General features: G+C 40.9%; 2 protein-coding genes across 2 annotated transcripts in view; one reads left to right on the top strand and one right to left on the bottom strand.

The window, feature by feature from the left end:
- The first annotated feature begins 6334 nt into the window (after positions 1–6334).
- MET (MET proto-oncogene, receptor tyrosine kinase) overlaps positions 6335–26691 on the top strand; it is a 194349-nt gene continuing 173992 nt past the window's right edge. The window contains exon 1 of the mRNA XM_040343773.1: positions 6335–6538. The gene's annotated coding sequence lies outside the window, so the exon portion shown is untranslated. The remainder of the gene's footprint in view (positions 6539–26691) is intronic.
- On the bottom strand, positions 7503–8810 carry LOC120930397 (dynein heavy chain-like). Its single transcript, XM_040341589.1, has one exon. The coding sequence runs from the start codon at positions 8808–8810 to the stop codon at positions 7503–7505; it is 1308 nt and encodes a 435-aa protein (XP_040197523.1).

Here is a 26691-nt window from a genome sequence, read left to right as displayed (position 1 = left end):
GGCAAAAAAGTGCGCGTATACGCTGATAAATACGGTATGTATTTTCCATTTAAAAATGCTTTAAAATATTGCTAGTATAATTGCTTGAAATTTGTAATGTCCTCTCATAATCTCTTGCACACCAGGAATGTGACTTAGGTTTGAAGTTGATTCATTGTGAGCCAATGAGAGCTGCATTGTGCAGTGTCACCAGTCTACCATGGTTTCAGGCACTGGACCCTGAACTGTACTGTGATTAGGCAGCTTACAGGAAAAGGAGAGGACATCAACAGTAGGTCAGGGTTTAGTCATGCGTAGTTCAATAAGCAGGCAAGTGACACAGAGAACTGTAGTGCTACAATAGTAAATAATGGCATAACCCTCCTAACTATTCAGGGTAAGAGGTTTGTATAGTGTGTAAGGGTAAGAGGTTTGTATACTGTGTAAGGGTAAGAGGTTTGTATAGTGTGTACAAGAGGGTCTGAACAAAATGACACATTTTTAGAAGGTACAGCAGTTCACAAATGTGCACTTTAAATGTGCCTGTGGCTAATTCAGTGGTTCTCAACCCTTCTAGTGCCGTGACCCCTTGATAAAATTTCTCAAGTTGTGGGGACCCATAACAGTAAAATTATTTTCGTAGTGTGGGTTGTGAGCATCCAAGGCAAGCCATGTAATTTGCACCCCTAACCCGCGGACATTTGGAGCTCCCTGAGTCCCTTCCACTCATTCAGTATTAAAACACCTTATAGTACATTTTGGGATGTACTACTATTTCTCTTTGTTCTCCTTTTTTTCTCTTTTTCTCTCTCTATGCTAATTTCTTTTTTTTTTTCCTATCCATCTCTCTAGCTGTTCTTCTTGTTCTTTCTCTTCTTTCTCTTATTCTTTCTCCCCCCTTTTCTTTGTGCCTCCCCCTCTTATACCCTCCCTTCCATGTATTCTCTATTTTTCTATTTTTTATCCTTCTCTTACTCCTTGGTGGGGGGGGGTAGGAAATAGGAATACTGGCGGGGAGTTGGGATGAGTGGCAGTGCTGCGGGGGGAGTGAGTGGCAGTCCTAAGGGGGGGGGGCGTTTTGGGATCAGTGGCAGTGTTGGGGGAGTTCTGATCAGCCAACTCTTGATCAGGTCATCTGTTGATCTGAGAACTGTAATGGGGACTTTTAATGGCAACTATAATCACAGGTAGTGTTACTTACCGTGTCTCCGGTTTCACTGTCTATCCTACCTCGTGGTGTCTCGTAGCAGTGACACCTATGCCGAAATCAGGAGATAGGGTCTCCTCCAGCCCCTCCCACTTCACATTCCTCACCAGTCAGCTGACCTCTAGTCTCTGCCCCCAGCCATGCCGTGAAATGAATGGGCAGCTGCGCAGAGGCTAAGTAAGCAGCCATGGGCTCCAGGAACAGCCCAGGATTTGGTGATCCCTGGCAAATCTTCATTCGACTCCCAAGGGGGTCCCGACCCCAGGTTGAGAACCACTGGGCTAATTGGGGTATCACTTTAAAGTAGATCTATAGACAAAACTTTTTTTTCCATTTTGGATAAACCAAGGGAGGGTTATAACTCTTGTCAGATATTTTTTTTTATTTTTTTTGCCATCGGTGTCCCATTGGGGAGACTTCCCTTCACTTCCTGTCCCAAAGCAAAAACAGGAAGTGGGGTTAATAGCCAATCACAGCAGCTCTTTACTATGTGATCAGCTGTGATCAGCTGTGCTCAATTATGTACAGATGGCTCACTGTGTACAACTATGCATTGTTTTCTAATGACATTACAATCAAATGATGGTCACATATGCGCCCATATGACATCCACAGCAATTACAGCTATTACCATTTAGTGTAAAGCATTTCACAATTCAGCTATCAACTCGCCCATTCATAAGGACGATTGGAAGACACTGATAGGCTTGTATCCAGAATATGAAGTATACTCCTATCTTTTACTATTTAAAAAATATGTTGAAGGACTGAACTCTCATGACTGCTTCTATCAATTATACACTATCCGGCATTATCTGTATAATACCAACGGACTAAATGGAACCATAACTACAATTCCCAATTATCAATCAATTAATTAGCTAATTATTTAATTAATTTTTTCTTGTTACGAATTAAATACTAATCCGTGACTCCACATCATACCGTGGTTAACCCCATTGCTGCAGCAGGAATTTCTCTACTGTGTTCTTTCCTCCTCCTCCCTCTCACCCACAGGGCTCAGTCACCAGTGATTGCACTAATTGGCTAATCAAGGTTGGATGCCAGGTGATACATTGTTGTCCCTGACTATATTCCATACCATTACCCTTCTTATATAGTGCACCTTCTTCATTGTATACTATAGTGCAGAATAACTGATGACCGAATTCCCTAAGTCCGGACAGTGTCGTGAATTTATGTTGTCCATTGTATGTCTTGTTTGTAATATATGTTCATGGTAGGATACCCACTTCAGGTACCACTTTTATAATAGACTGTATCCTGTTCTTGTACCAATCCTTTTGATACTACATTTAATTAATTAACCTTTTTGATACCATAATAAACTAATTTTGTATTCAAAAGTATTTAGATCATTATTGTGTAGCCAACAGTAACCCCATTTTTTCTTGAGCTGCTCTGAGGTCATTTTTCATTCTCCCAATGTTTCTTTCCCCTTTTTCCTTTGTTTTTTGACATATGCATATTTGGTTACGGCAACACATCCATCACTTGATGTGTGATCCATTGTAGAAATTCTCTGAAATTACATTTCTACAATCTAATGGTTAAAACTTGCGCCTTTTCCCTTCCTTCCCCCATTCCCTAAAAATCTTTTATATGTGCTCAATCGCAGCTGATCACATTCCTTTCCTTCCGCGCTTTGTCATTAACCGACAAGCCGGTCAGGACATCATTTTCACTGATGATTGGGGCCCTGGGGTACGTTTGGAGAAGAAGGGCCCAGAATTTAATGAAAAGAACCTCTGTCCAACTGTTAAGCATGGGGGTGGATCAATCATGCTTTGGGGTTGTATTGCAGCCAGTGGCACAGGGAACATTTCACGAGTAGAAGGAAAAATGGATTCAATAAAATTTCAGCAAATTTTGGATGGTAACTTGATGCCATCTGTGAAAAAACTGAAGTTAAAGAGAGGATGGCAACTACAAATGAATAATGATCATAAACACACCTCAAAATCCACAGGGGATTACATCAAGAGGCGTTAACGGAAGGTTTTGCCATGGCCTTCACAATCTCCTGACCTCAACATAATTGAAAATCTATGGATAGACCTTAAAAGAGCAGTGCGTGACAGACAGCCCAGAAATCTCAAAGAACTGGAAGACTTTTGTAAGGAAGAATGGGCAAAGATACCTCAAACAAGAATTCAAAGACTCTTGGCTGGCTACAAAAAGCGTTTACAAGCTGTGATACTTGCCAAAGGGGGCAGTACAAGATATTAACTCTGCAGGGTGCCCAAACTTTTGCAGACCCCATTTTTTTTCTGTAATTTTGAAAGTGTAAATGATGGGAATAAAATCTAACTTTTTTTGACATATTATAAGAATGTCTAATCTGTAATGTGATGCCTTTTGGAGATTTTTCCATCTTTCCTTGGTTTCGTTATGCACATAAATACAAATTTTTACCTGGGGTGCCCAAACTTTCGATCCCCACTGTACAAACGTCCATGTGAATAATAAACATGTTATACTATCTGCTCTGAGAAGTGGCTTTGCAGAGAGCAGCCTTAATCCTCCTCTTCTAGGGTCCTCCACCGGCGCTCCTGGACCCTCCCTCCTACTGAGTGCCCCAGAGCAAGCAGCTTGCAATAGGGGCACCCAAGCAGGCTCGTCAGTTTGCCAATCAGGAGAGAGAGAGGGGACAGGGCCGAACGGCAGCTCTGTGTCTGAATGTAGAACCACTTTAAAGCGGAGGTCCACCCTAAAAAACAAATGAAATTAACAGTCTCCTTAAAACCTCTTAAACATTTGAAAAAATAAAACATTTTTTACTTACCAGAAATGCCCTGTTGCTAGACAGTCGTCCTAATCTGCCACTTCCGATACCGCAGAGCTCCTCGGTCACTTCCTCCCTCGTCTGTGCCTTCTGGGACCTGTGTGTGTCGCAGAAGACAAGCTGGCCATTCACGAAGCAGCATGCGCAGTAGGAAACGGGCAGTGAAGCCGCAAGGCTCCACTGCCGGTTTCCCTTAGTTAGAATGGCAGTGCCGGCACCCGATCTGATGGACGGATCGGTCTCGGGGGGCCACCATCGCGGGGCTCACTGGACAGGTAAGTGTCCTTATTAAAAGTCAGCAGCTACAGTGTTTGTAGACTTTTAAAGAAAAAAAAATTGCGGGTGGAACACCGCTTTAAGATTTAATAAAGATAAAACTTACAGAAAGATATCAGTGATAATTAGGCTTAGCGATAAAAAAGGGACACTTATTTATACTACCCTGCACTTTGCAACAATGATATTACAATTAATATTATTAAAAATAATAATAATATTAACAATAAAATACTTCAAAACCTGGCTTCAGACATGCTTTGTTAAGGGCTAGTTTACACTTGCTTCAAAACACGGCTTCAGGCATGCTTTTTTAAAGCTCTCTGAATGTCACTAAATAAAATGGTTAGCTAACAGTCCTGTTTACACCTGTTTTGCTTCGTGCTTCGATGAGGCTTCAATGAGCTTCAGTGGGGCTTTGGTGAGGCTTCGTGAAGCTTTGTTGAGGCTTTGGTGTTGCGTCAGTGGGGCTTAAAGCGAGCTTTGCCATAGGCTTCCTGGGGCTTCGATGAGGCTTCGTGGGGCTTTGGTGGAGCTTTGTTGGGGCTTCGTGGGGCTTTGGTGTTGCTTCCTGGGGCTTCGATGAGGCTTCGGTGGGGCTTCAAGCGAGCTTTGCCATAGACTTCTATAGAGACTTTGAAGACGTTTGAAGCACCACTGAAGCTACATGGGGTATCATTTTTGAAGAAAAGCAAAAGCAAGGTGTAAACAGGACTGTAAGCTAACCATTTTATTTTGTGGCAGGAGCTTTGACTGGCGTTCATAGCGCTTAACAAAGCCGGTCCGAAGCCTTCTTGAAGCCGAAGCAAGTGTAAATGAGCCCTGAGGCCTCGTACACACGACCGAGGAACTCGACGGGCGAAACACATCATTTTCCTCGTCGAGTTCCTTGTGAAGCTGTTGAGAAACTCGACAAGCCAATTTTCTCCATTCCCGTCAAGGAAATAGAGAACATGCTCTCTTTTTGGCTCGTCGAGTTTCTCGGCAGTTTCCTTAACGAAAATGTACACACGACCGGTTTCCTCGGCAAAAAAATATCTCCCAGCAAGTTTCTTGCTGAGAAACTCGGTCGTGTGTACGAGGCCTCAGAAAGATTTCAGTGATAATAAAGCTCAGGGATAATAGACACTTACTAATAATGTCCAGCACTCTGCAACAATATTATTAACAATAAAAAAAAAAAAGATTGCACCGATAAGAAAAAACACCAAGCCTCATCACCGTGCAACAATAGTATTGTTATTATCATTTTTATTAACTATAATATACTTTCAGAAAGATTTCAATGGTAATAAAGAGACATTTATTAATAATGCCCAACACTATGCAACATTAGCAGTAGTAGTAGAAGTATTACAACTACTATTATTATTATTATTATCATCAGCAATCAACATAATACTTTCAGAAGGATTTCCCCAATAATAAAGCTCAGCTATAATAATAGCTTTTAAAAAAAAAAAAACAGCACTATTTAACAATATTATTACTATTATCCATTATTATTATTATTATTATTATTAACAGTAACATGCTTTTAGAAAGAGATACATCTCAATGATAATAAAAAAGACACATATTATTAATGTCCCGCATTCTGCAACAAATATTGCTAGAAAGAATAACAACAAGGATGTTAACAATAGTAAAGTTCAATGATAATAAAAAATATAATTTTTAATAATGCCTAACACACTGCAACAATATTATTCTGATTATTATCATTATCAAAAAAAAAAAAAAACTTTCAGAAAAATCTCAGCTATGATCCAGTTCAGAGCTAATGAAAAGACATTTGATAATAATGTCCTGCACTCTGCAACAATATTTGTATTACTATTATGATTGTTATTATTAATAAAAAACAATAAAATACGTGTGCTTGGTGATAATAGAGACACTTATGTAACAATAATAATATTCCTAATAATAATGCAATTCTTGGGATGTAATAAGCAGAGTTGTGGTCAGCAGCACATGGTCCCCCTGCAGTCTCTCCCTCTGTGTCTCCTCTCCTGTGTAGTCCCCGGAGGTGAGGAGGAGCCGGCTCTTCTCCCCTCCCTCCTCCTCCTCATCCTCAGTCTGGATTCCCGAGCTCACTGCTGACTTACTAACCGGAGCTCATGTGGGAATAACAGAGCGGATCCATTCCTTTCACACCTTCCTCCGCTACCAGGGAGGACTCCTGGCACACCACTGGAAGGATATGAGGGGCACCCAGCTCTGATCTCATCTCTGCTTCTATCAACTTCATCTCAGGCTGGCACCAGGTGGGTGAAAAGTCTGGGCACTGTGGGCACACACTGTCTGCATGCTGTGTGCTGCCTTCTCTGAGCCCTGGGCATAACTTTACCACTGCTCATCGACTCATAGAAATACTTTGCCATTGTTTATTGTTTGTTAGAGGAGAGATCAGTGATTGGGAATTGGAGGAGGATGACAGCTCACAGGTGGATGGGTGTGCCACCCTTCTGATGGGGGCAATCACCCACAATCACCCACCTCTTTCACTGTGCAGACTACTAAGACTATGGGGTGATGGTGGCAAACTGCATCTAATCTATTCTTATGGCTAGAGTTCAGCTATACAGTGATCTCTAATGTAACATTGGTGTTCTCTTTTGCCATTTGCAGTCTATATATATATAGAGAGAGAAAGAAAAAAAGAATATACAATATATATAAATATAATAAAAATGTGTTTTGTTTTATTCATTTATATATAGAATATATATAGAAAGGAAAATTATTATACAGTGTATAAATAATATAAATATAATAAAAATGTTATATATATATATATATATATATATATATATATATATATATATATATATATATATATATATATATATATATATAAAGAAAAACTGTTATACAGTATATAAATATATATAAACATACACACTTATATTTAATATACTGTATATATTGCAATTTTTTAATATATATATATATATTATTTATTTATTTATTTATATACTGTATAACAGTTTTTCTTTAAATATATATATATATATATATATATATATATATATATATATATATATATATATATATATATATATATATATATATATATATATATATATATATATATATATATATAGTCTTTATTTTATTTGTTTGTAACACAGTTACCAGTACTTGTATGACCCTCATCAGATGTATGTTTGTGTTCCATGAGATATAGATTGTAGATGAGCAGGTGACCATGTGGTACATATACCCCAACTATGTGTCACCTGTATCTACACTGATCTGGAGGTTTTTGTTGCATCTGGTGAATACAGAGTGAATAGTATAGATATGAAGATATATCTGGAGTTTTGTATCTGGTGAATACAGAGTGAATAGTATAGATATGAAGATATATCTGGAGTTTTGTATCTGGTGAATGTAGAGTGAATTGTATAGATATGAGGATAGTCTGGAGTTTTGCATCTGGTGAATGTAGAGTGAATTGTATAGATATGAGGATACAGATGGGGTTTTGTATCTGGTGAATGTAGAGTGAATTGTATAGATATGAGGATAGTCTGGAGTTTTGTATCTGGTGAATGTAGAGTGAATTGTATAGTGAATTGTATAGATATGAGGATAGTCTGGAGTTTTGTATCTGGTGAATGTAGAGTGAATTGTATAGTGAATTGTATAGATATGAGGATAGTCTGGAGTTTTGCATCTGGTGAATGTAGAGTGAATTGTATAGATATGAGGATACAGATGGGGTTTTGAATCTGGTGAATGTAGAGTGAATTGTATAGATATGAGGATAGTCTGGAGTTTTGTATCTGGTGAATGTAGAGTGAATTGTATAGTGAATTGTATAGATATGAGGATAGTCTGGAGCTTTGCATCTGGTGAATGTAGAGTGAATTGTATAGATATGAGGATAGTCTGGAGCTTTGTATCAGGTGAATGTAGAGTGAATTGTATAGATATGAGGATAGTCTGGAGTTTTGCATCTGGTGAATGTAGAGTGAATTGTATAGCTATGATAGTCTGGAGTTTTGTATCTGGTGAATACAGAGTGAATTGTATAGATATGAGGATAGTCTGGAGTTTTGCATTTGGTGAATGTAGAGTGAATTGTATAGATATGAGGATAGTCTGGAGCTTTGTATCTGGTGAATGTAGAGTGAATTGTACAGATATGAGGATAGTCTGGAGCTTTGCATCTGGTGAATGTAGAGTGAATTGTATAGATATGAGGATAGTCTGGAGCTTTGTATCAGGTGAATGTAGAGTGAATTGTATAGATATGAGGATAGTCTGGAGTTTTGCATCTGGTGAATGTAGAGTGAATTGTATAGCTATGAGGATAGTCTGGAGTTTTGTATCTGGTGAATACAGAGTGAATTGTATAGATATGAGGATAGTCTGGAGTTTTGCATCTGGTGAATGTAGAGTGAATTGTATAGATATGAGGATAGTCTGGAGCTTTGTATCTGGTGAATGTAGAGTGAATTGTACAGATATGAGGATAGTCTGGAGTTTTGTATCTGGTGAATGTAGAGTGAATTGTATAGATATGAGCATAGTCTGGAGTTTTGCATCTGGTGAATACAGAGTGAATTGTATAGATATGAGGATACAGCTGGGGTTTTGTATCTGGTGAATGCAGAGTGAATAGCATAGTTATGAGGATAAATCTAGAGTTTCATATCTGGTGAATACAGAATGAATAATATAGATATGAGGATACATCTGGAGTGTTGTATCTGGTGAATGGTATAGATATGAGGATACATATGGAGTGTTGTATCTGGTGAATACAGAGTAAATAGCATAGATGTGAGAATTAGTGTTGCTCACGAATATTCGCATTGCGAATATTCGACTCGAATATAGCATATTCGAGAAATCGCGCTATATTTCGAATTTCGCGGTGAATATTCGCAATTCCGAATATTCGCATTTTTTCAATTTGATTTTTAAAACAGATCACATCCTATCGACGTCTAAAAGCATTGCTGGTATGATTAGAGACCCTGGGCCGAGTAGCTAAGCTGAGGCGATCCTATTATGTTGCCAAATTGAAAAAAAAAAAATTGCGATTTTTCGCTATTGCGAATGCGAAAATGATTGCGAATTTTCGATAACTGTGGTAGGAGAACTCTGATTGTCTCTGATGCAAAAGGGGGGGGCTTTGTGTATGTGTATGTGTATGTTATGAATATTTGTATGTTTGATATTATTATTTTTTGTAAGAAGGAAAAAATTGCGCATACCTTAAAAAAGGGGAGAATACAGCAGCAACTCAAAAATGTTATACAACATAAATTAATACAAGACAGAAAATGGAGTCGCTCTACAAGAATAAAAAATATGTCTAGTGACAAGACATGTGGGCAAATTATAAAATAAGCAAGCGCAAATAACTTGTGAAATACACAGTGAAACAAATATATAAAGAAATATAGTCCCAATAATAGAAAAATAATCTTTCATAAAAATGTCTTTGATATGTGAAGTGAAAAAAAGTCCAAAGCATGCAGCATGAACGTGTTCAATCTTCAAGGTGTTTGATTGACAAACGGCTGTGACAGATGGATAGAGTAAAGAATCACCACCAATGCAAAACACTTTTTATTTTCTATTGTAAAATATCAAGAATATTCTGAGCCAATCAGAGTGCTCCTTCCGCATTTGCCGAATATTCGCAATTATTTTGTATTGTAAAATATCAAGAATATTCTGAGCCAATCAGAGTGCTCCTTCTGCATTTGCCGAATATTCGCAATTATTTTGTATTGTAAAATATCAAGAATATTCTGAGCCAATCAGAGTGCTCCTTCTGCATTTGCCGAATATTCGCAATTATTTTGTATTGTAAAATATCAAGAATATTCTGAGCCAATCAGAGTGCTCCTTCCGCATTTGCCGAATATTCGCAATTATTTTGTATTGTAAAATATCACGAATATTCTGAGCCAATCAGAGTGCTCCTACAGCATTTCTCGAAATTGCGCAATAAATATCGCATTCGCATGTTGCGATATTTCGATAAAATATCACGAATATTCTGAGCCAATCAGAGCGCTCCTCCAGCATTTCTCGAAATTGCGCAATAAATATCGCATTCGCATGTTGCGATATTTCGATAAAATATCACGAATATTCTGAGCCAATCAGAGTGCTCCTACCGCAGTTATCAAAAAATCGCAATTATTTTCGCATTCGCAATAGCGAAAAATCGCAATCATTTACTTTCGATAAAATATCACGAATATTCGAATTTAGCGAATATATCTCGAATATTCGAATATATATTCGAGATATATCGCGAAATCGAATATGGCATATTCTGCTCAACACTAGTGAGAATACATCTGGAGTTTTGTGTCTGATGAATACAGAGTGAATAGTAAAGATATGAGTACATACAGAAAAATTTGGAGTATTCCAATGATTGCAGTCATTTCCTGGCAATGCAGTTGCTGGCAATGCCAGGAGGGTTGGTCTTGCCCTGCTGGCACACAGGTCCGGTGTAGAGATTGGATGTGTACAGGAACACTACAGTTACAGTTATGTAAATGTCTGCTCAGAAATGTTTGGGTCCCAGGTGTTTTATTCTGATAGGAAATGACATTTCTAGTCCAAGCTGATTGATGGAGGTCTTATTATTAGAATATTAATATAGGTGAGGGTGATGTACTGCATATGTGATGTATAGTAAGACCCCTGAGATCATGTGTATACAGAGTCAATACATCCTTTGTGAGATAAGACGGGCCAAGTGTATGCTAATGTTGCAACTATACATGGGTGTGTGAGGGTAACTAATGAATCTGATATAATTATATCCTTTCACTAATCCAATTTGTAAAGATTTACAGCTTTTCTACTCAAGCGTACATTTATTATATAGATATTGAAGGCTCCTGGCTCTAGGTATGTGCCACCTGTCTCATTTCACTCTCAGTGCTTGCAACCATTACCTGTTTGGTAAAACTCATACAGACCTGAGAGCAACCTTATCTAACTCCAGTGTACAGCAAGAAAACACTGTGAATCTCATTCTGAATCTCAGCCTGGACAACATCCACCTCCTACTCATTCTATCCAAATACTAATGTAGACCAGTGAGAGCACGCAGCACGACTCGTGCATGCGCAGTAGGGAACCTGGAAGTGAAGCCGCAATGCTTCACTTCCTGATTCCCTTATCGAAGATGGCGGCGCCTCCACCTAGGAGCTGAGGGACAAATCGGCTTTGGGTGAGGACATCGCAGGTGCCCTGGGCAGGGAAGTGTCCTAATATTAAAAGTCAGCAGCTTCAGTATTTGTAGCTGCTGACTTCTATTTATTTATTTTCGGTGGAACTCTGCTTTAAAATGTCAACACAGCATGCCAAATGATCTAGGCTCTGATATTTACAGACAATTGTAAAAATCACTGATATTTACAAACTGTTCGTAAATTTACTGACAGTTGCCAACCCTGGTCCCATGGAGTGCACTTACTTTCATTTTGGATATATACAGTGGTGGCCCATCCATAGGGAGCGCACGGGCACCGCCCCCCCATACATGCATTCGGCCCCCTGATCTACATGCAGGGCGCCGGACGCATGGATTCCAATGGGGGATTTTTCTTTTTTTGAAGCACGTGATTAGAGCCAGAGGCTCTATTAGGCTTCAAAAAAGGTGAGCCCAGGGCGCAGGGAACTGCGCCCAAAGTCCACCCAGTTGTGTGACAATAGAGAATTAATATTCGCTATTGTCACACTGATTCTGCGATTCTGAGACCCGTCTCCGGATTGGCCGAAAGGAGAAGCTACCCTATTGGCTCAAGGGGGGAAATGCGCGGTGAGGAACCGGCCGTGATTCTGAGGAGGACACGCATGGCAAGGACACCACCGTGATTCTGAGGAGGAGACACGGGGGAGCCGGTTACCCAGAGGGGAGCACTGCCTGGGGTAAGTGTTGCAGGTGACCGACTGACCGGATGGGGGGGCATGGTGCAGTGTTTGCCGCCCTCCCCCAAAAAAATACCACTGGCCGTCACTGGATATATATGGTATTTTTATTGTCATTCCAACTACATGTGTATACTAACTACGTGTTTTGAGAAATGTTGATTACTTGTATGATGAACACCTTATGTTCCTGTTTTGTAATCTTTAAGGCTCAGTTCACACTGCCTCAACCTGAAAGTCATGTGACTTGCAGTGCGACTTTGCCAGGCAAATTGAATACTATTTTGATAGAAGTATAGAATAAAAGTCGGATAGAAGTCACCCTGAAGTAGTACAGGAACCTTTTCTAAAGTTGAAACAACTTCAGTAGTTCTAATTTAGACGTCTCTCATTGACTAACATGGGATTTCACAAGTCACGCGACTTAGGGTCTCACATATCGGGTTCCCAAGTCTCGGCAGTGTGAACAGATCCTAAAAGACAAAGTCTGCCAAGAGTCCCTTTGTAGACAACTAGTTAAACATTACGTTACTTTTTCTGCTAAAAGTTTGCAGTCTATAAGGACTGAACTTGACACAAAAGTACAGTTATCTTTTTTGGCCAACACCCCTAAGCTAAAGTATCCCCCAACCTAAAATATGCATGCGGGGTAGAGTAAGGGTGTACTTTAGGTAGTTGGAAGAAGCGGGGTACTTCACTTTTCTTGCAAGCACAGGTATCCTTTAACCCCTTTCAAATCTATTAAGCCATATGTGCGCCGCCAAAAAGCTAGGTTTTAATGCCCACACACTGCCCATATGCGTCGCTGGGCAGGCAATGTTTCGCTCCCAGCACAAAGACTGAGCTGCCAATAACAGCTTTCTGTCCTGAGAAAACATTGGTAGTCACCAGGACTGGCTTACAATCATGTGACCACTGTGGCAGCCAATCACAGTGGTCACATGATCAGCAATCCTTCCTGCCCCCCTGGGCGTTAAGAACTTCATTAAGCCATCTTGTCTAGCTGTAAAACAATAAAGGCAATTATTTAGTTTTGTTAGAATGCCATTCTTAACACTGCAAACCATGTAGAATGTGCATTACCCAAATCAGGGATAGGCAATTCATTTTGCCAAGGGGCCACATGAGACTCTGGGACTGGTGTGGAGGGCCAAACTTAATTCTTCTCCATGTGAATTTTGGACCTGAGAAGGTCTGCAGTACATAAACATAAAGAAAACAAACACCTGTGAGAAGAACAAAGGTAGCGACAATCCAAGATCTCATATAATGGGCTTCTTTATTCAATCAATGCAAGTAACAAAGACAGAAACACAGCTCCAGGACAGCCAGTTAACGCATTTCACCCATCAGTGCGTATTCATAAACAAATGCTTGACACTAGGAATAATCGGTACAATTGGTCATGAAATAGGTCTCTTTCGAATGGGTGGTCAGGGGATGGTAAAAACAGTTGGCTGAGCCCGTTTTTCCATCCCCTGGCCACCCACCCAAATTGTAAAATAATAGACAGACTGGGCTGTCCACATGCCATGGCACAATGCTTTGCTAAGCTCAGTGAGGAAGCTAACAGACACAGAGAAGCATGCTGACAGTGGAGGCATCAAGGACAGGATAGGGCCAGCCAAAGGGCCAGATGTGGTCCTGGGGCTGTAATTTGCCTAGGTCTGGTCCAAATAATTACCTTGTATTGGATGGTTGTCTCCTAGGGTCTATAGTATGTCCTATTATATTTAGAAAAGTGCAAAGCTTTTTGCAGAATAGGTTTATATAACAAGAGAATCAATGTTTTCATCTTTTCCCATGCAGAGGGGCTGTGCCCGCACTGCATGGGTTAACTACTCGTTTTGTCCAAGAGCGCACAGAAAGGATATACTTCCCTAATCCTTCGATCCTCAGGAAAACATCGCTCCCCCATGGCCAGCGGTGGACTGTTCCTGCCGTCCTGCCTCACATCCAGAGCCGGTCTATGGACATAATGATGTCAGGAACAGTCCATGCACAAGACTGCTAGCGTTCAGGGGGGGCAGGAGCATCAGGAACCGGTCTTGCGCTCGGAGGATCAGAGTAAGTAAGTATATACCCACTCTCCTTACCCCTAGACAAAAACGAGCTACTAACACATGCAATGTGGGCACAGCCCCACTGCACAGGAAAATAAATTCCTGGAATTCTTCTTTAAAGGGGTTGTAAAGGTTCATTTTTTATTTTCTAAATAGGTTCCTTTAAGCTAGTGCATTGTTGGTTCACTTACCTTTTCCTTCAGTTTCCCTCCTAAATGTTTTTTTTCTTTGTTTTCTTTGTCTGAATTTCTCACTTCCTGTTCCTCCTCAGTAAGCTGTTCAGTAAGCTGTTCTAAATGACTTTCCACCGCTCGGATGATGATGGAAAGCTTACTGAGGAGAAACAGGAAGTGAGAAATTCAAACAAAGAAAAAAAACATTTAAAAGGGAAATCGAAGGAAAAGGTTAATGAACCAACAATGCATGAGCATAAAGGAACCTATTTAGAAAATAAAAGACGAACCTTTACAACCCCTTTAAATCTGTTTAATTTAAATGGTTTTATCAATAACTTTTTAATTCCTGCAGTTCATAGAGGGATTAGATAGCTGCTTCCTGCATGAGTCATTTTATAATTTCCTCTCAACCACACGTCCTGCTTTTCTTCAAACTAATGGTGGTACACCCATACCTCAGAATGTCACCATTGCTGACACATATCCTTGGCTGAGTTTGGTGCCATTGTTATGTGTATATCTTCCTAGAACAATGGTAAAGGGTCAAAATAAGATCTGTTCGCAAGGGGATGAGTTACGGTAGTTATTTCAAAACCAATACAGTAAAACCTTGGTTTGAGAGTAACTTGGTTTGAGAGCGTTTTGTAAGACAAGCAAAATGTTTTAATAAATTTTGCCTTGATATACAAGTGATGTCTTGATATAAGAGTAGTGTCATGTCACAACTGAGTATAAAAAAGAAGAGAGGAGCCTCTAAGTGTAGCAATATGGTTACATTTGCTACATGCTACATTATATGCTTGTAATCCAAAGCACTTGCATATCAAAGCATTTTTTTTACATTGTATAAAAGAGAAGAGAGGCACCTCTAAGTGTAGCAATACGTTGCTAAATGTTGTACCTTCATTAAAGGAGTTGTAAAGGTACAATTTGTTTTTCCCCTAAATAGCTTCCTTTACCTTAGTGCAGTCCTCCTTCACTTACCTCATCCTTCGATTTTGCTTTTAAATGTCCTTATTTCTTCTCAGAACTCACTTCCTGTTCTTCTGTCTGTAACTCCACACAGTAATGCAACACTTTCTCCCTGGTGTGGAGTGTCGTGCTCGCCCCCTCCCTTAGACTACAGGAGAGTCAGGACGCTCTCTACGTTGCAGAGAAAGCAGCTGTGTGTTAGTGGGCGTCCTGACTCTCCTCTATTACAGGGGAGGGGTCGAGCACGACACTCCACACCAGGGAGAATATGTCGCATTACTGTGTGGAGTTACAGGCAGAAGAACAGGAAGTGAGGATTTCTCAGAAGAAATAAGGACATTTCAAAGCAAAATGGAAGGATGAGGTAAGTGAAGGAGGACTGCACTAAGGTAAAGGAAGCTACGTAAGGAAAAAAAAATGGTATCTTTACAACCCCTTTAATGAAGGTACAACATTTAGCAGACATGTTCGGTCGTGTGTAGGGCCGACCGGACAATTTTCCGGCCGACCGGACGGGTTTCCAGCAGACAAATGTTTCTTAGCATGCTAAGAAACATGTCCACTGGAAGCCTGTCCGCCGGACATGGTCAGTATGAATCATCGGACATGTCCGCTGGCCCGAGAACCCGCGCATCGCGTCGAAGTGATTCGACGCATGCGTGGAAGCATTGAACTTCCGGGTTCGCGCACGTCGCCGCGTCATCGTCGCCGCGTCGTCACCACGTATTCTGTCCGCACGGAATTTGGTCTGATGGTGTGTACAGCCATCAGACCAAATTCTCCCAGCGGACATGTCCGATGAAAACGGTCCGGTCGGACAGTTTTCATCGGACAGTCCCGTCGTGTGTACGAGGCCTTAGAGGTGCCTCTCTTCTCTTTTATACAATGTAAAAAAAATGCTTTGATATACAAGTGCTTTGGATTACAAGCATGTTTCTGGAACAAATTATGCTTGCAAACCAAGGTTTTATTGTATTTAAATTTCAGGTCAATGCAAGCCAAACAATAGAGTCCTCCTTCTCTCTGGCACACCAGCAGTAATGTTTCCTGGTTGTATTTTTCTTTCATTTTTCCCACTCTCTGATGATACCACGCAAAGCTGTCATACTCCATAATGCAGAATGAATGAAGACAAGTGTGACAACCTTTCAATTCCTTTAGTGAGGTGCTAGACCCTGGCCCAGATTCAAGAAGCTATTGCGCCCGCGCAACCATAGGTTGCGCGGCGCAATAGCTGTTTTGCTCCCGCGTAGCGAATGCCCCTGATTCAGGAACATCGCTACGCGGACTGCAGCCTAGGATATGACAGGCATAAGCCTCCTTATGCCTTCATATCTCAGGCTGCATTCTTGCGTTGGCCGCTAGGGGGCGCGGCCATTGTGATCGGCGTATAGTATGCAAATTGCATACTACCACCGATTCACAAAAGTTGCGCGGGCCCTGCGCACGCAAGGTACGGAGTTTATAGCAGGGGCAGCCAATGCTAAAGTATAGCCGCCCTTCCCGCTCATGAAATTAAAATTTCACGTTGTTTACGTAAGTGATTCGTGAATGGCGCTGGACGCCATTCACGTTCACTTAGAAGCAAATGACGTCCTTGCAACGTCATTTGCCGCAATGCACGTCGGGAAAGTTTCCCGACGGAGCATGCGCTGTTCGCTCGGCGCGGGAGCGCGCCTAATTTAAATGATTCCCGCCCCCGGCGGGATCATTTACATTAGGCGCCCTTACGCCGGGCTATTTAGCATAGCGCCCGCGCAATTTACGGAGCTACTGCTCCGTGAATCGCGGGCAAACCGAAATATTTGCGTGGGCGCAGAGCAAACATCGTTGCCCTTTGCCCACGCAAATATTGCACGGATCTACCTGAATCTGGGCCCCTGTCTACAATGGCAAATCCCAGTCCTACAAACTTGTGTTCCCAGGTTAAGGAGAAATTTGTGTCCAGATCAGCAGAGGGATCGCAAATTTGAAATGCTGCAGTAAAACATGTTTTATTCATCACCATCTTAAGACCTCATTCATACCTGAATGATTGGAAGAGCGTTTCCCAAAGCACTTTAACACCTAATGTGGTATTAAGCACAAAAGCAAACAGTTATTTTATTGCAGCTTACCCATTCTTCGATGTGTTGGCTGCATTCATTTTATTTTTTAGGCTTCTTTTTTCTACAGGTGATCTAGCCAGTAAGTTTTTTTAATTTTCAATAGAACAAGCTCTCCTGCAAATGCATCAGTTAAGACTGTTGAGAAAAAACATTTACCACTGATGGGGAGCCTACAATGATCAGCTTTTATTTATTCATGCAAAACCTTTATCCCAAACACTTAAAAAAACACTGTTTTCTGTAACCTCAGTATAAGCCCCGATTCACACTGCCACAACTTTGAATAGCGGCTTGCATACGACTTATTTTGCAGAAGTCAATGGAAGTCATGTTGAAGTCACGCCAAAAGTAGTGCAGGAACCTTTTTCTAAGACTTGAGTCGCACCGATTAGAATGATTCCATTGTCATTTATGGGATGTGACTTTAAACTCTCAAGTTGCATGACAAGTCGGGGTAGTGTGAACCAGGGCTAAAGTGTGGGCTGAAGTTTGGCTTCAGTTTTTAGTGTCTAAAATATGCTAATACTCCCCTCCAACCCAAACTGACAATGCTGCTGTCCAGAGGTGTCCTTGTGCTCCTTCATCCAGAGTAGGGAGTAGGGCCATTCCAACTAAGGGAAACGGACAATGGAGCCTTGCAGCTTTACTGCCAGTTTCTGACTTTGCAAATCACACACCATTTTGTGACTGGCCAGCTTGTATTCTGGGCACACGTGTCCCAGAAGACAACGGGTGGCTTGTCACAGAAGAGGACGTGACGTCCTTGGCCGCGGTTCGGCTGGATCGGAAGTACACTACCAAAAAGGGTACTAAAGAAAAAAATGTATTTAAATATCCAAAAATGAGGGATGGAGAGGTGGTCTTTCGTTTAAGACCACCTCTCAAAAGTGGGTGGAACTCCACTTTACAGTCGATAGTCAATATCAGGTGCAAATATTCTATAGATTTAAAGTTTTTATGTTTACACTGTGCTTTTACATTTTTTTTTAATCACTTTTATTGCTGCCACAAGGAATATAAACATCCCTTGTGACAGTAATAGGCAGTGACAGGTACTCTTTATGGAGGGATCTGGGTTCTTCAAGACCCCAAACCCCTTCAATGCATTTAAAATTATTCAAAACGCTTCTTCTATTTTTTTAAACTGGCGCCTTTAGTATGAGAGTAATCCGGAAGTGAGGTCATGACATCGCTCCTGGGTTACTAGATCTGAGACCCGAACAAAGCAATCGGCTTTGTTCGGGTCACTGGCCAGCCGGTGGACATGCTGCTTGGTTGCTCAGGCCTCCCGGTGGGACGAGAGACATGTGCTGAGCGGCAGAAGGCGGCGGGAGGAGGGGGACGTCCCCTCCCGCTACTTGTGATAACAGCCAAGTTGCTGCTTAACCGCATCGGTTGTTATTACAAGAAAGCCGACTGTCTGCTCTAAAATATGTTACCAGGGTGATGCCTGAAGCTGCAGGCATTTAACCCCGGTACAACCACTTGAAGCAATATAGTTTTTTTTACCGATACCGATTCTTCAAAAAAAAATTAATACCGGCCGCCGATAATCGACCTTTAGTCAGTAGGGCAGAGATTGGTGTCAGTAGTTTATTTTTATTTTTTTTGTTACAATTTAGTTTTTCTATAATTTTTTACATTATTTTTTTACAATTTTTTTAAGAGCCTTATTGGGGGCTTTGGTGAAATATCAGGGGTCTAAACAGACCCCTGATGTTGCACTTTGGACACAGAGAAAGGGACCAAGGAGAGAGATTCCCCCGTCCTTTTTTCTGCAGCCGGGCAGCATGTGGAATCTGCATAGTACAGGGTGATTAGCGTGTGCCCAGGCACACCTGGCACCACTTGTGCGCACATGTATGATCTAACTCTTGATGTTTTGTACATCTTCATACATCTGCTTTGTAAGTGAACAATCCTCTTCTTATTATTTAATTGTGTTAACTAGCTAATACATAATTCATGCAGCAGCGCCAGTGACATGAAACAGCACAATATAAATACCAAACGTACACATATGTTTATCTTCGTATACTATTAGAAAGAACATCAGTTTCTTTTAATATACATGAAGTATTGGATATGCCATGTAACAATCTCATACATACTTTCTTCCATCCGTGTTGTCAAGATAGATAAATGTCATTCTAGTGCTAGTCATCTGTTTTGTATCTCATCTGGATTAATATTTATTTATTCCAGGTCTGTTTATAATAGTATTATGCTGATTCCGAATGCAGTTTGTCCACTTCAGATTTTTATTTTTTTTCCTTTTACGTTCTGCATATTCCAACGTGTTCCTTTGGATTCATCTGCTTGTGATTCTTTCATAAATAGAGTTTAGTCAAATAAATTAGGTTAGGTCATGACTGCTGCAGCAAGGCAAGTACATTTGTGTTATTAGACCATTGTTTAAAACAATTCAACATCTTGCCAATAGTGCAGATTGTGTCTTTGTACTACACAGGCTTAAAAAAAATGGTCAGAACGCCCCTGTTATCGCATCAGAGCCATCCAGAACTCTTGGACCGTTAGTGTTATATATGGAATAAGCTGAAAAAACAAGATTTGGTATTCTAAAAGTGAGATATCGCTCCCTTGTGCAGCTATTCGAGAAAATTGGCTGAATAAAATCAGGGTTGGCTCGAAAAACTGTAACACCTGCTTCTAACTCAAGCTGCAACAATAAGAAAAAGACGTATGAACTGAAGAAAGAGTAAATAAATTGTTAAACTGGGGTTGATTTACTAAAGTAGCGGAGACGTAGAAAAGTAAGGCCTGGATCACACTAGTCAAGTCACACACTGATGTGACTTGAATCGCATAGAATTGCATGACAAGGGAAATCTCACCGTTTTCACTTGTGCCTCTTCTGCACCAAAGTCACACCGCATAATCGCACTGTAAATTGCATCAAAGTCGCAGTACAGTAGTGTGAACCAAGCCTAAATGTTCACTAAGCTTACTAAATATGGTGAAGGTATCTTTACTTTGTATTCCCGTAACCATGTGCAAGGAAAATAAAACAGGAGTATTTTTTCCATGCATATAACTGAAATTTAACACAATTTCACCCTATTTACTAAGCTCAGGGATGTTCACTTTACAAATTGATCACTTTAAACATTGATTTTGCTAAGTGAACAGTCTCTACTGCTCCTTTAGTAAATCCACCCCACTGACACAAACCATTTCAAGCTCAAATGGTCTTGTCTTATGCCAATACATCAATTTGGTATACGCCTTTATTATCAAACGTGATATAGATCTGTAAATCCAATATGGAAGTTCAAATGGTCTTGTCTTATGCCAATACATCAATTTGGTATACGCCTTTCTTATCAAACGTGATATAGATCTGAACATCCAATATGGAAGATATGAGCTTGGACTCTGAACTTCAGTCCTACATCCACTGCTCTAAACCTGTATTACTTACTTCTTCCCTTGCAGCTAACATTCCATCCTATTACCTCCTCTACCTTAAGCCCCATACACACTATTAGATTTTCTGCAGATTTTTGTCTTCGGATTTACCAAAACCATATAAATAGGAAGTCAAACCTTTGGAGTTTTAATTTGTATGCAATCAGGCAGGCCCTTGTACTACATGGTTTTGGTAAATCTGAAGACAAAAATCTACAGAAAATCTAATAGTGTCAGTGTGTATGGTTGTAAACCTTTGTGTTTGTTTAACTTTGAAGGGGTTGTATGGCTTCAGGTTTGTGCAGTTCGTTTTGCACAGATCGGCCCCGATCCTGGTCTTCTGGGGTCCCTCTGTCTCAGCTCCTCCCTGCAAGCGCTAACCCCCTTCATGGGAATCTCTCTCCCAAGGGGGTTAGCTTTCGGGCACGCTCCCGTGGTACAGCCAGTGCCGACTGTATCACTCGGCCCCGGCACCCAGCACGCCGCGTCATTAGATGTGATTGACAGCAGCTGAGCCAATGGCTGCGCTGCTATAAATCCCAAATGACGAGCCACCTCAAGCAGGGGGAAACCATTGCGGGAACGAGCCCAATGGGGGGGCCAGAGATTGCAAGGTGTTTTTTTTACCTTAATGCATAGGATACATTAAGGTGAAAAAACACCTTGTACTCTCCGCCCCCGTTTTACTAACCTGAGCCCCGAACTTCCGTGGGCCCGTTCCCGTGTCGCTTTCCAAACAGCTCGTTGGCTGTTCATTGGTTAGATTGATAGCAGCGCAGCCATTGGCTCCCGCTGCTGTCAATCAAATCAATGACGCTGCGCGCCGGGGGTGAGGCCGAGTCATACACTTGGCGGCTATAGCATGCCCCCCTCGGGAGAATATGAGTATATTTATCATTTTTAGCCAGAAGGTGAAGTTCAATGAAAGAGCTGTACACCTGTACACTAGTTGCATTCAAAAATACATTTCTTGTTTATTAAAGAATACATAGCTGCAGCCCTCTGTGTCTTTCCTATCTGCATGAAGTTCAACTTTAAACATAGACTTCCACCTCAAGAATATTCTACGAAATGTAATAAATTATATATATAAATATATATATATAGATATATATATATATATATATATATATATATATATATATATATATATATAAATCTATCTATATATATCTATAACAATGCCACTAAACTGCAAAATAGATGTATATCTCCTTAATAGTCATTTTAAATTAAATATGTCCCAATTATTTTAATATATTTTGTAGTTGTTATTAATTATTCCAGCTGACAATTTCCCTTGTTATGTTTTGTAGATCTTTTAAATGTAATTTAGATTTTAGATTTAGCTGTAAAATAATGTTATATTCTTACACCATTCTGTCCTCATGACATAGCCTTCAAGCTATTTTCCTCTAATATTTCTAACTAACAAAAGCACTCTCATAGAGTAACACTTCAAAGTGATCTCCTATCTAGATTTAGGCAGCTATCCCAGTCATCTGTGTCCAGCCCACTCAAGGTTAAGGGTTCCTTACTAAAGGACTTGGGTTTTAATGGGAAATACATATTTTATCCAGCATATACATCTGCAGTTCAGTGTATGCCAGGCAAGCTCACCTTTGTTGTAACCATATCATATTTTTTACAAATATTTGTGGGTTAAAAAAAATATATATATTTTTTTTAAATTAAAGAATACAATTCAAATTAATCAATAAATACGCTCCATGAAATAACTTCATATGAGAAAAACCCCATCATATTAGAGCCCCCCAATACATCAGGGTCCCTATGAGAGTTCCCCCATACATCTGTGTCCCTATCAGAGTTCCCCATACATCAGTGTCCCTATCAGAGTTCCCCCATACATCAGTGTCCCCATCAGAGTTCCCCCATACATCAGTGTCCCCATCAGAGTTCCCCCATACATCAGTGTCCCCATCAGAGTTCCCCCATACATCAGTGTCCCCATCAGAGTTCCCCCATACATCAGTGTCCCCATCAGAGTTCCCCCATACATCAGTGTCCCCATCAGAGTTCCCCCATACATCAGTGTCTCTATCAGAGTTCCCCCATACATCAGTGTCCCTATTAGAGTTCCCCCATACATCAGTGTCCCTATCAGAGTTCCCCCATACATCAGTGTCCCCATCAGAGTTCCCCCATACATCAGTGTCCCTATCAGAGTTCCCCCATACATCAGTGTCCCCATCAGAGTTCCCCCATACATCAGTGTCCCTATCAGAGTGTTACAGGCCAGAAGTGACCCACAGGTCTTAGTATGGACATCCCTGCTTTATAGGTGGAACAGACTGACTGACTGAACCTGTGACACTGTCCCGACCCTCAACATAGGAACAGCGGTAAGTTTAATATTGCCTATTGCCAAATTAACATGTACAAACTGTGCAGGGACAGCAACAGCAAGGATTGTTGCAACATTGTATTATGTACAGAAATGTTTTTAAAGCATTCAGCTGCATGATGTTCAAGTAACTGTCACCCCTGGTAGGGCTGCTGCCCTAACCCATGGCCTGTGTTGGCTAACCTATGGCCTGCGGTAGCTTTACAGAAATCCAACCCTACCTATCAGTATTTTATCTGCAGCAGGTACTGACTGTAATGCCGCGTACACACGATTGAAGCACAGGTTTGACAAAAATATTAAAGCTGGTATGTCTGCCTGGGCATCTGGCCTGACGCAATAAACCAAGAGGGTGTCAAAAAGGCCTGATTATATGTGTAGAGGTGTTTATCACTCTTCTAAAAAATGATCAACTGGGAAAACCGAGGACCGGCTTGGTCCCTTTTCCCTGTGTACACACGGCCGGTTTTCCCGACAGGTTTTCTCTTGGTCCTCTCTTGTAGGCTCCCTAGCAGTGTTTCCCTATGGGAAAACTGCCGATAACAAAAACACTGCGATTCGCGACGAGAAAATTTAGAACATTTTTTAGAACAAATTTTTCCGTTGTGATTCTCTGCATTTTTCTCGTCAGAAAAACTGCTGGAGAGCCTACACACGGCCGGTTTTCTCATCCAAGAGAAAACATGACAGTTTTCCCAACGAGAAAACTGATCGTGTGGGTTACGCGGCATAAGGCCTCGTTAAGACAGACAGCCAAGAAGTGGAAAAAGCAGGTGTTTGAGCCGCCCCTCTGACCACTGAGCTGCAATTAGGCACCTTTCACACTGGGGCGGGAGGTGCGTCGGCGGTAAAGCACCGCTAAAATGCAGCGCTTTACCGCCAATTTTGTGGAGCTATTCGGCTGCTAGCGGGCCGAGAAAGGGTTAAAAACCACAGCAAAGCGCCTCTGTAGAGGCGCATTGCAGGCGGTATTGCCACGATGTCCCATTGATTTCAATGGGCGGGAGCGGTGGAGGAGCGGTATATACACCGCTTCTTCTCCGCTACAAAGATGCGGCTAGCAGGACTTTTTTAACCGTCCGGCTAGCGCACCGCTCCTCAGGCTTTCACACTGGAGACACAGCAGGTTTAGGGTTTGTTTGCAGGTGCTATTTTTAGCGCAGTTGCGCCTGTAAACCGCTCAGGTGTGAAAAAGGTCTTACAGTGAGATAATTATACAACCTGTCCCATTTGGCAGGTGAAACCACTACCAAATGTGAATTATTCAAGTGTATGGAACCATGCCGCGACTGTTCTCCAACAGGCATTACGGAGGGGACAAGCTGACCTTCAAATGCGCAGTGGATCATTTTTTAGAAGAGTGATAAACACCTCTACACATATAATCAAGGCCTTTTTGTCACCCTCATGGTTTATTGCATCAGGCCAGGTGCCCAGGCAGACATACCAGCTTTAATATTTTTGTCAAACCTGTGCTTCATAAGAGAATCAGAGGGATTTATTTAGTTTTTTGTTTTAATGATAGTTTCTTTAAAATAAAAAGTATATATTGTTGATCAGCTGTAGTAAGGCCCTATATTAGATTTAGCTTCTCGTAGGTGGATACTGTATTTATATTTACGGTATACTAGCACAAATCACAATGGATCTGAGCCCTATATTTCAGTTCAATCAGTGAGTACTATCTGACCTGTAATCTTCTTGCCGTCTAAACTTACACATGATCCAACTAATATAAATAGTTTATGCAATATGTTCTTGGCGTTTTATGAATCTTATTAGCTAAGTGTTTCCTAAACCTGTCATCTTTTACAACTAACAATGCTTGTTTAATGGAAATCTTCACAGAGCCATTCACATGGTTCTTGAAAAAAAATTCTAATAAACATACCTGAGCTTATCATTTGGATATTCAGTCCAAGACACACTTTTTCTAATATATTCTGTTATACGCAGAACTTATGATTGTTGCATGTCTCAATTGAGAATTGTGAAAGCAGTGTACTCCAAGTGATTGGGAAATGTGAAGGCAGTGTATTACAGTTGTTCCAGGAAGAATGACGTTTCATGAAACAGAGCAATATCTCTAGGAGGAATTCCTCAGCTGACACGCCTGCAGTTACTTTTTAACTAACTGGTACACCAAAGTCTGATAAGCTCACAGAAAACAGTGAAATCATGTTACCCAGAAAACAGAAACATTTTCTGCATAAGGGAAGATTTAATATGAAAGGAAATCCATACAGTCACAGTGTACACTTTTATTTTATAACATCAGCATTGTAATAGCAATACAATCCAAAATACACTTACTTAAAGTGGAGGTTCACCCAAAAACCTTTTTTTTTAACATTAGATTGAGGCTCGTTTTGTCAAGGGGAATCGGGTGTTTTTTTTACAATCGAAGCCGTACTTTCCGTTTTAGAGATGCATCTTCTCCGCCGCTTCCGGTTATGGGCTGCGGGACTGGGCGTTCCTACTTTATTGACAGGCTTCCGACAGGCTTCCGACGGTCGCATACATCGCGTCACGATTTTCCGAAAGTAGCCGAACGTCGGTGCGCAGGCGCCGTATAGAAGTTTGGCTTCTTTCGGCTACTCGCGACGTGATGTATGCGACCGTCGGAAGCCTGTCAATTAAATAGGAACGCCCAGTCCCGAAGATCATACCCGGAAGCGGCAGAGAAGATCGCTCTCTAAAATGGTAAGTACTGCTTCGATTTAAAAAAAACTACCCAATTCCCCTAGACAAAATGAGCATCAATCTAATGTTAAAAAAAAAATTCGGGTGAACTCCCGCTTTAAAAATCTCCTTCCGTGTTGTGAATTCTGCCTGTCTGGCTATCTCGTTCCATAACTTACTGGATTCCCTGCACATGTTGCAGTTTACTTTCAATTTCTAAAGACTATATATCCCATGGTACCTTCCTGCTTTAGAGCTGTAATTCCTCTACTGACTCCGGATACTCTTCCTCTCAGCACCTCTGGATCAGTAGAAGGGCTCTGTGAATTCTGTGAGGCAGCACTGTTTACTCAAATACATGTCACAAAATTCAAGGTAAATGTGTAAGGGTATTTACAAAGTGCAACCTCAATTCCCAAAAAATTGTATGTTGTAAAAAAATCTACATAAAAAAGAATGCAATGAATTGTGAAGAAAATGTACCATTTAAAAAAAAAAATTAAGTAATTTTGAAATTGATGGCAGCAACCGAAAAGTTGGGATAGGGCCAGTGGTGGCTGGTGCTTAAAATTTTTGGGGGGGCGCAAAGGAAAAAAAATTGCAGTCTCACTGTGCCCAAACGCAGCCACTGTTACATGCCATCAAATGCAGCCACTGTGCCATCAATTCGCACCACTGTGCCATGCCATTAAACGCAGTCAC

Source organism: Rana temporaria, chromosome 3 (assembly GCF_905171775.1).
Source record: "Rana temporaria chromosome 3, aRanTem1.1, whole genome shotgun sequence".
Lineage (NCBI taxonomy): Eukaryota > Metazoa > Chordata > Amphibia > Anura > Ranidae > Rana > Rana temporaria.
Note: the sequence above shows the minus strand (reverse complement) of the source record. Positions and strands in the feature narration are given on the sequence as shown.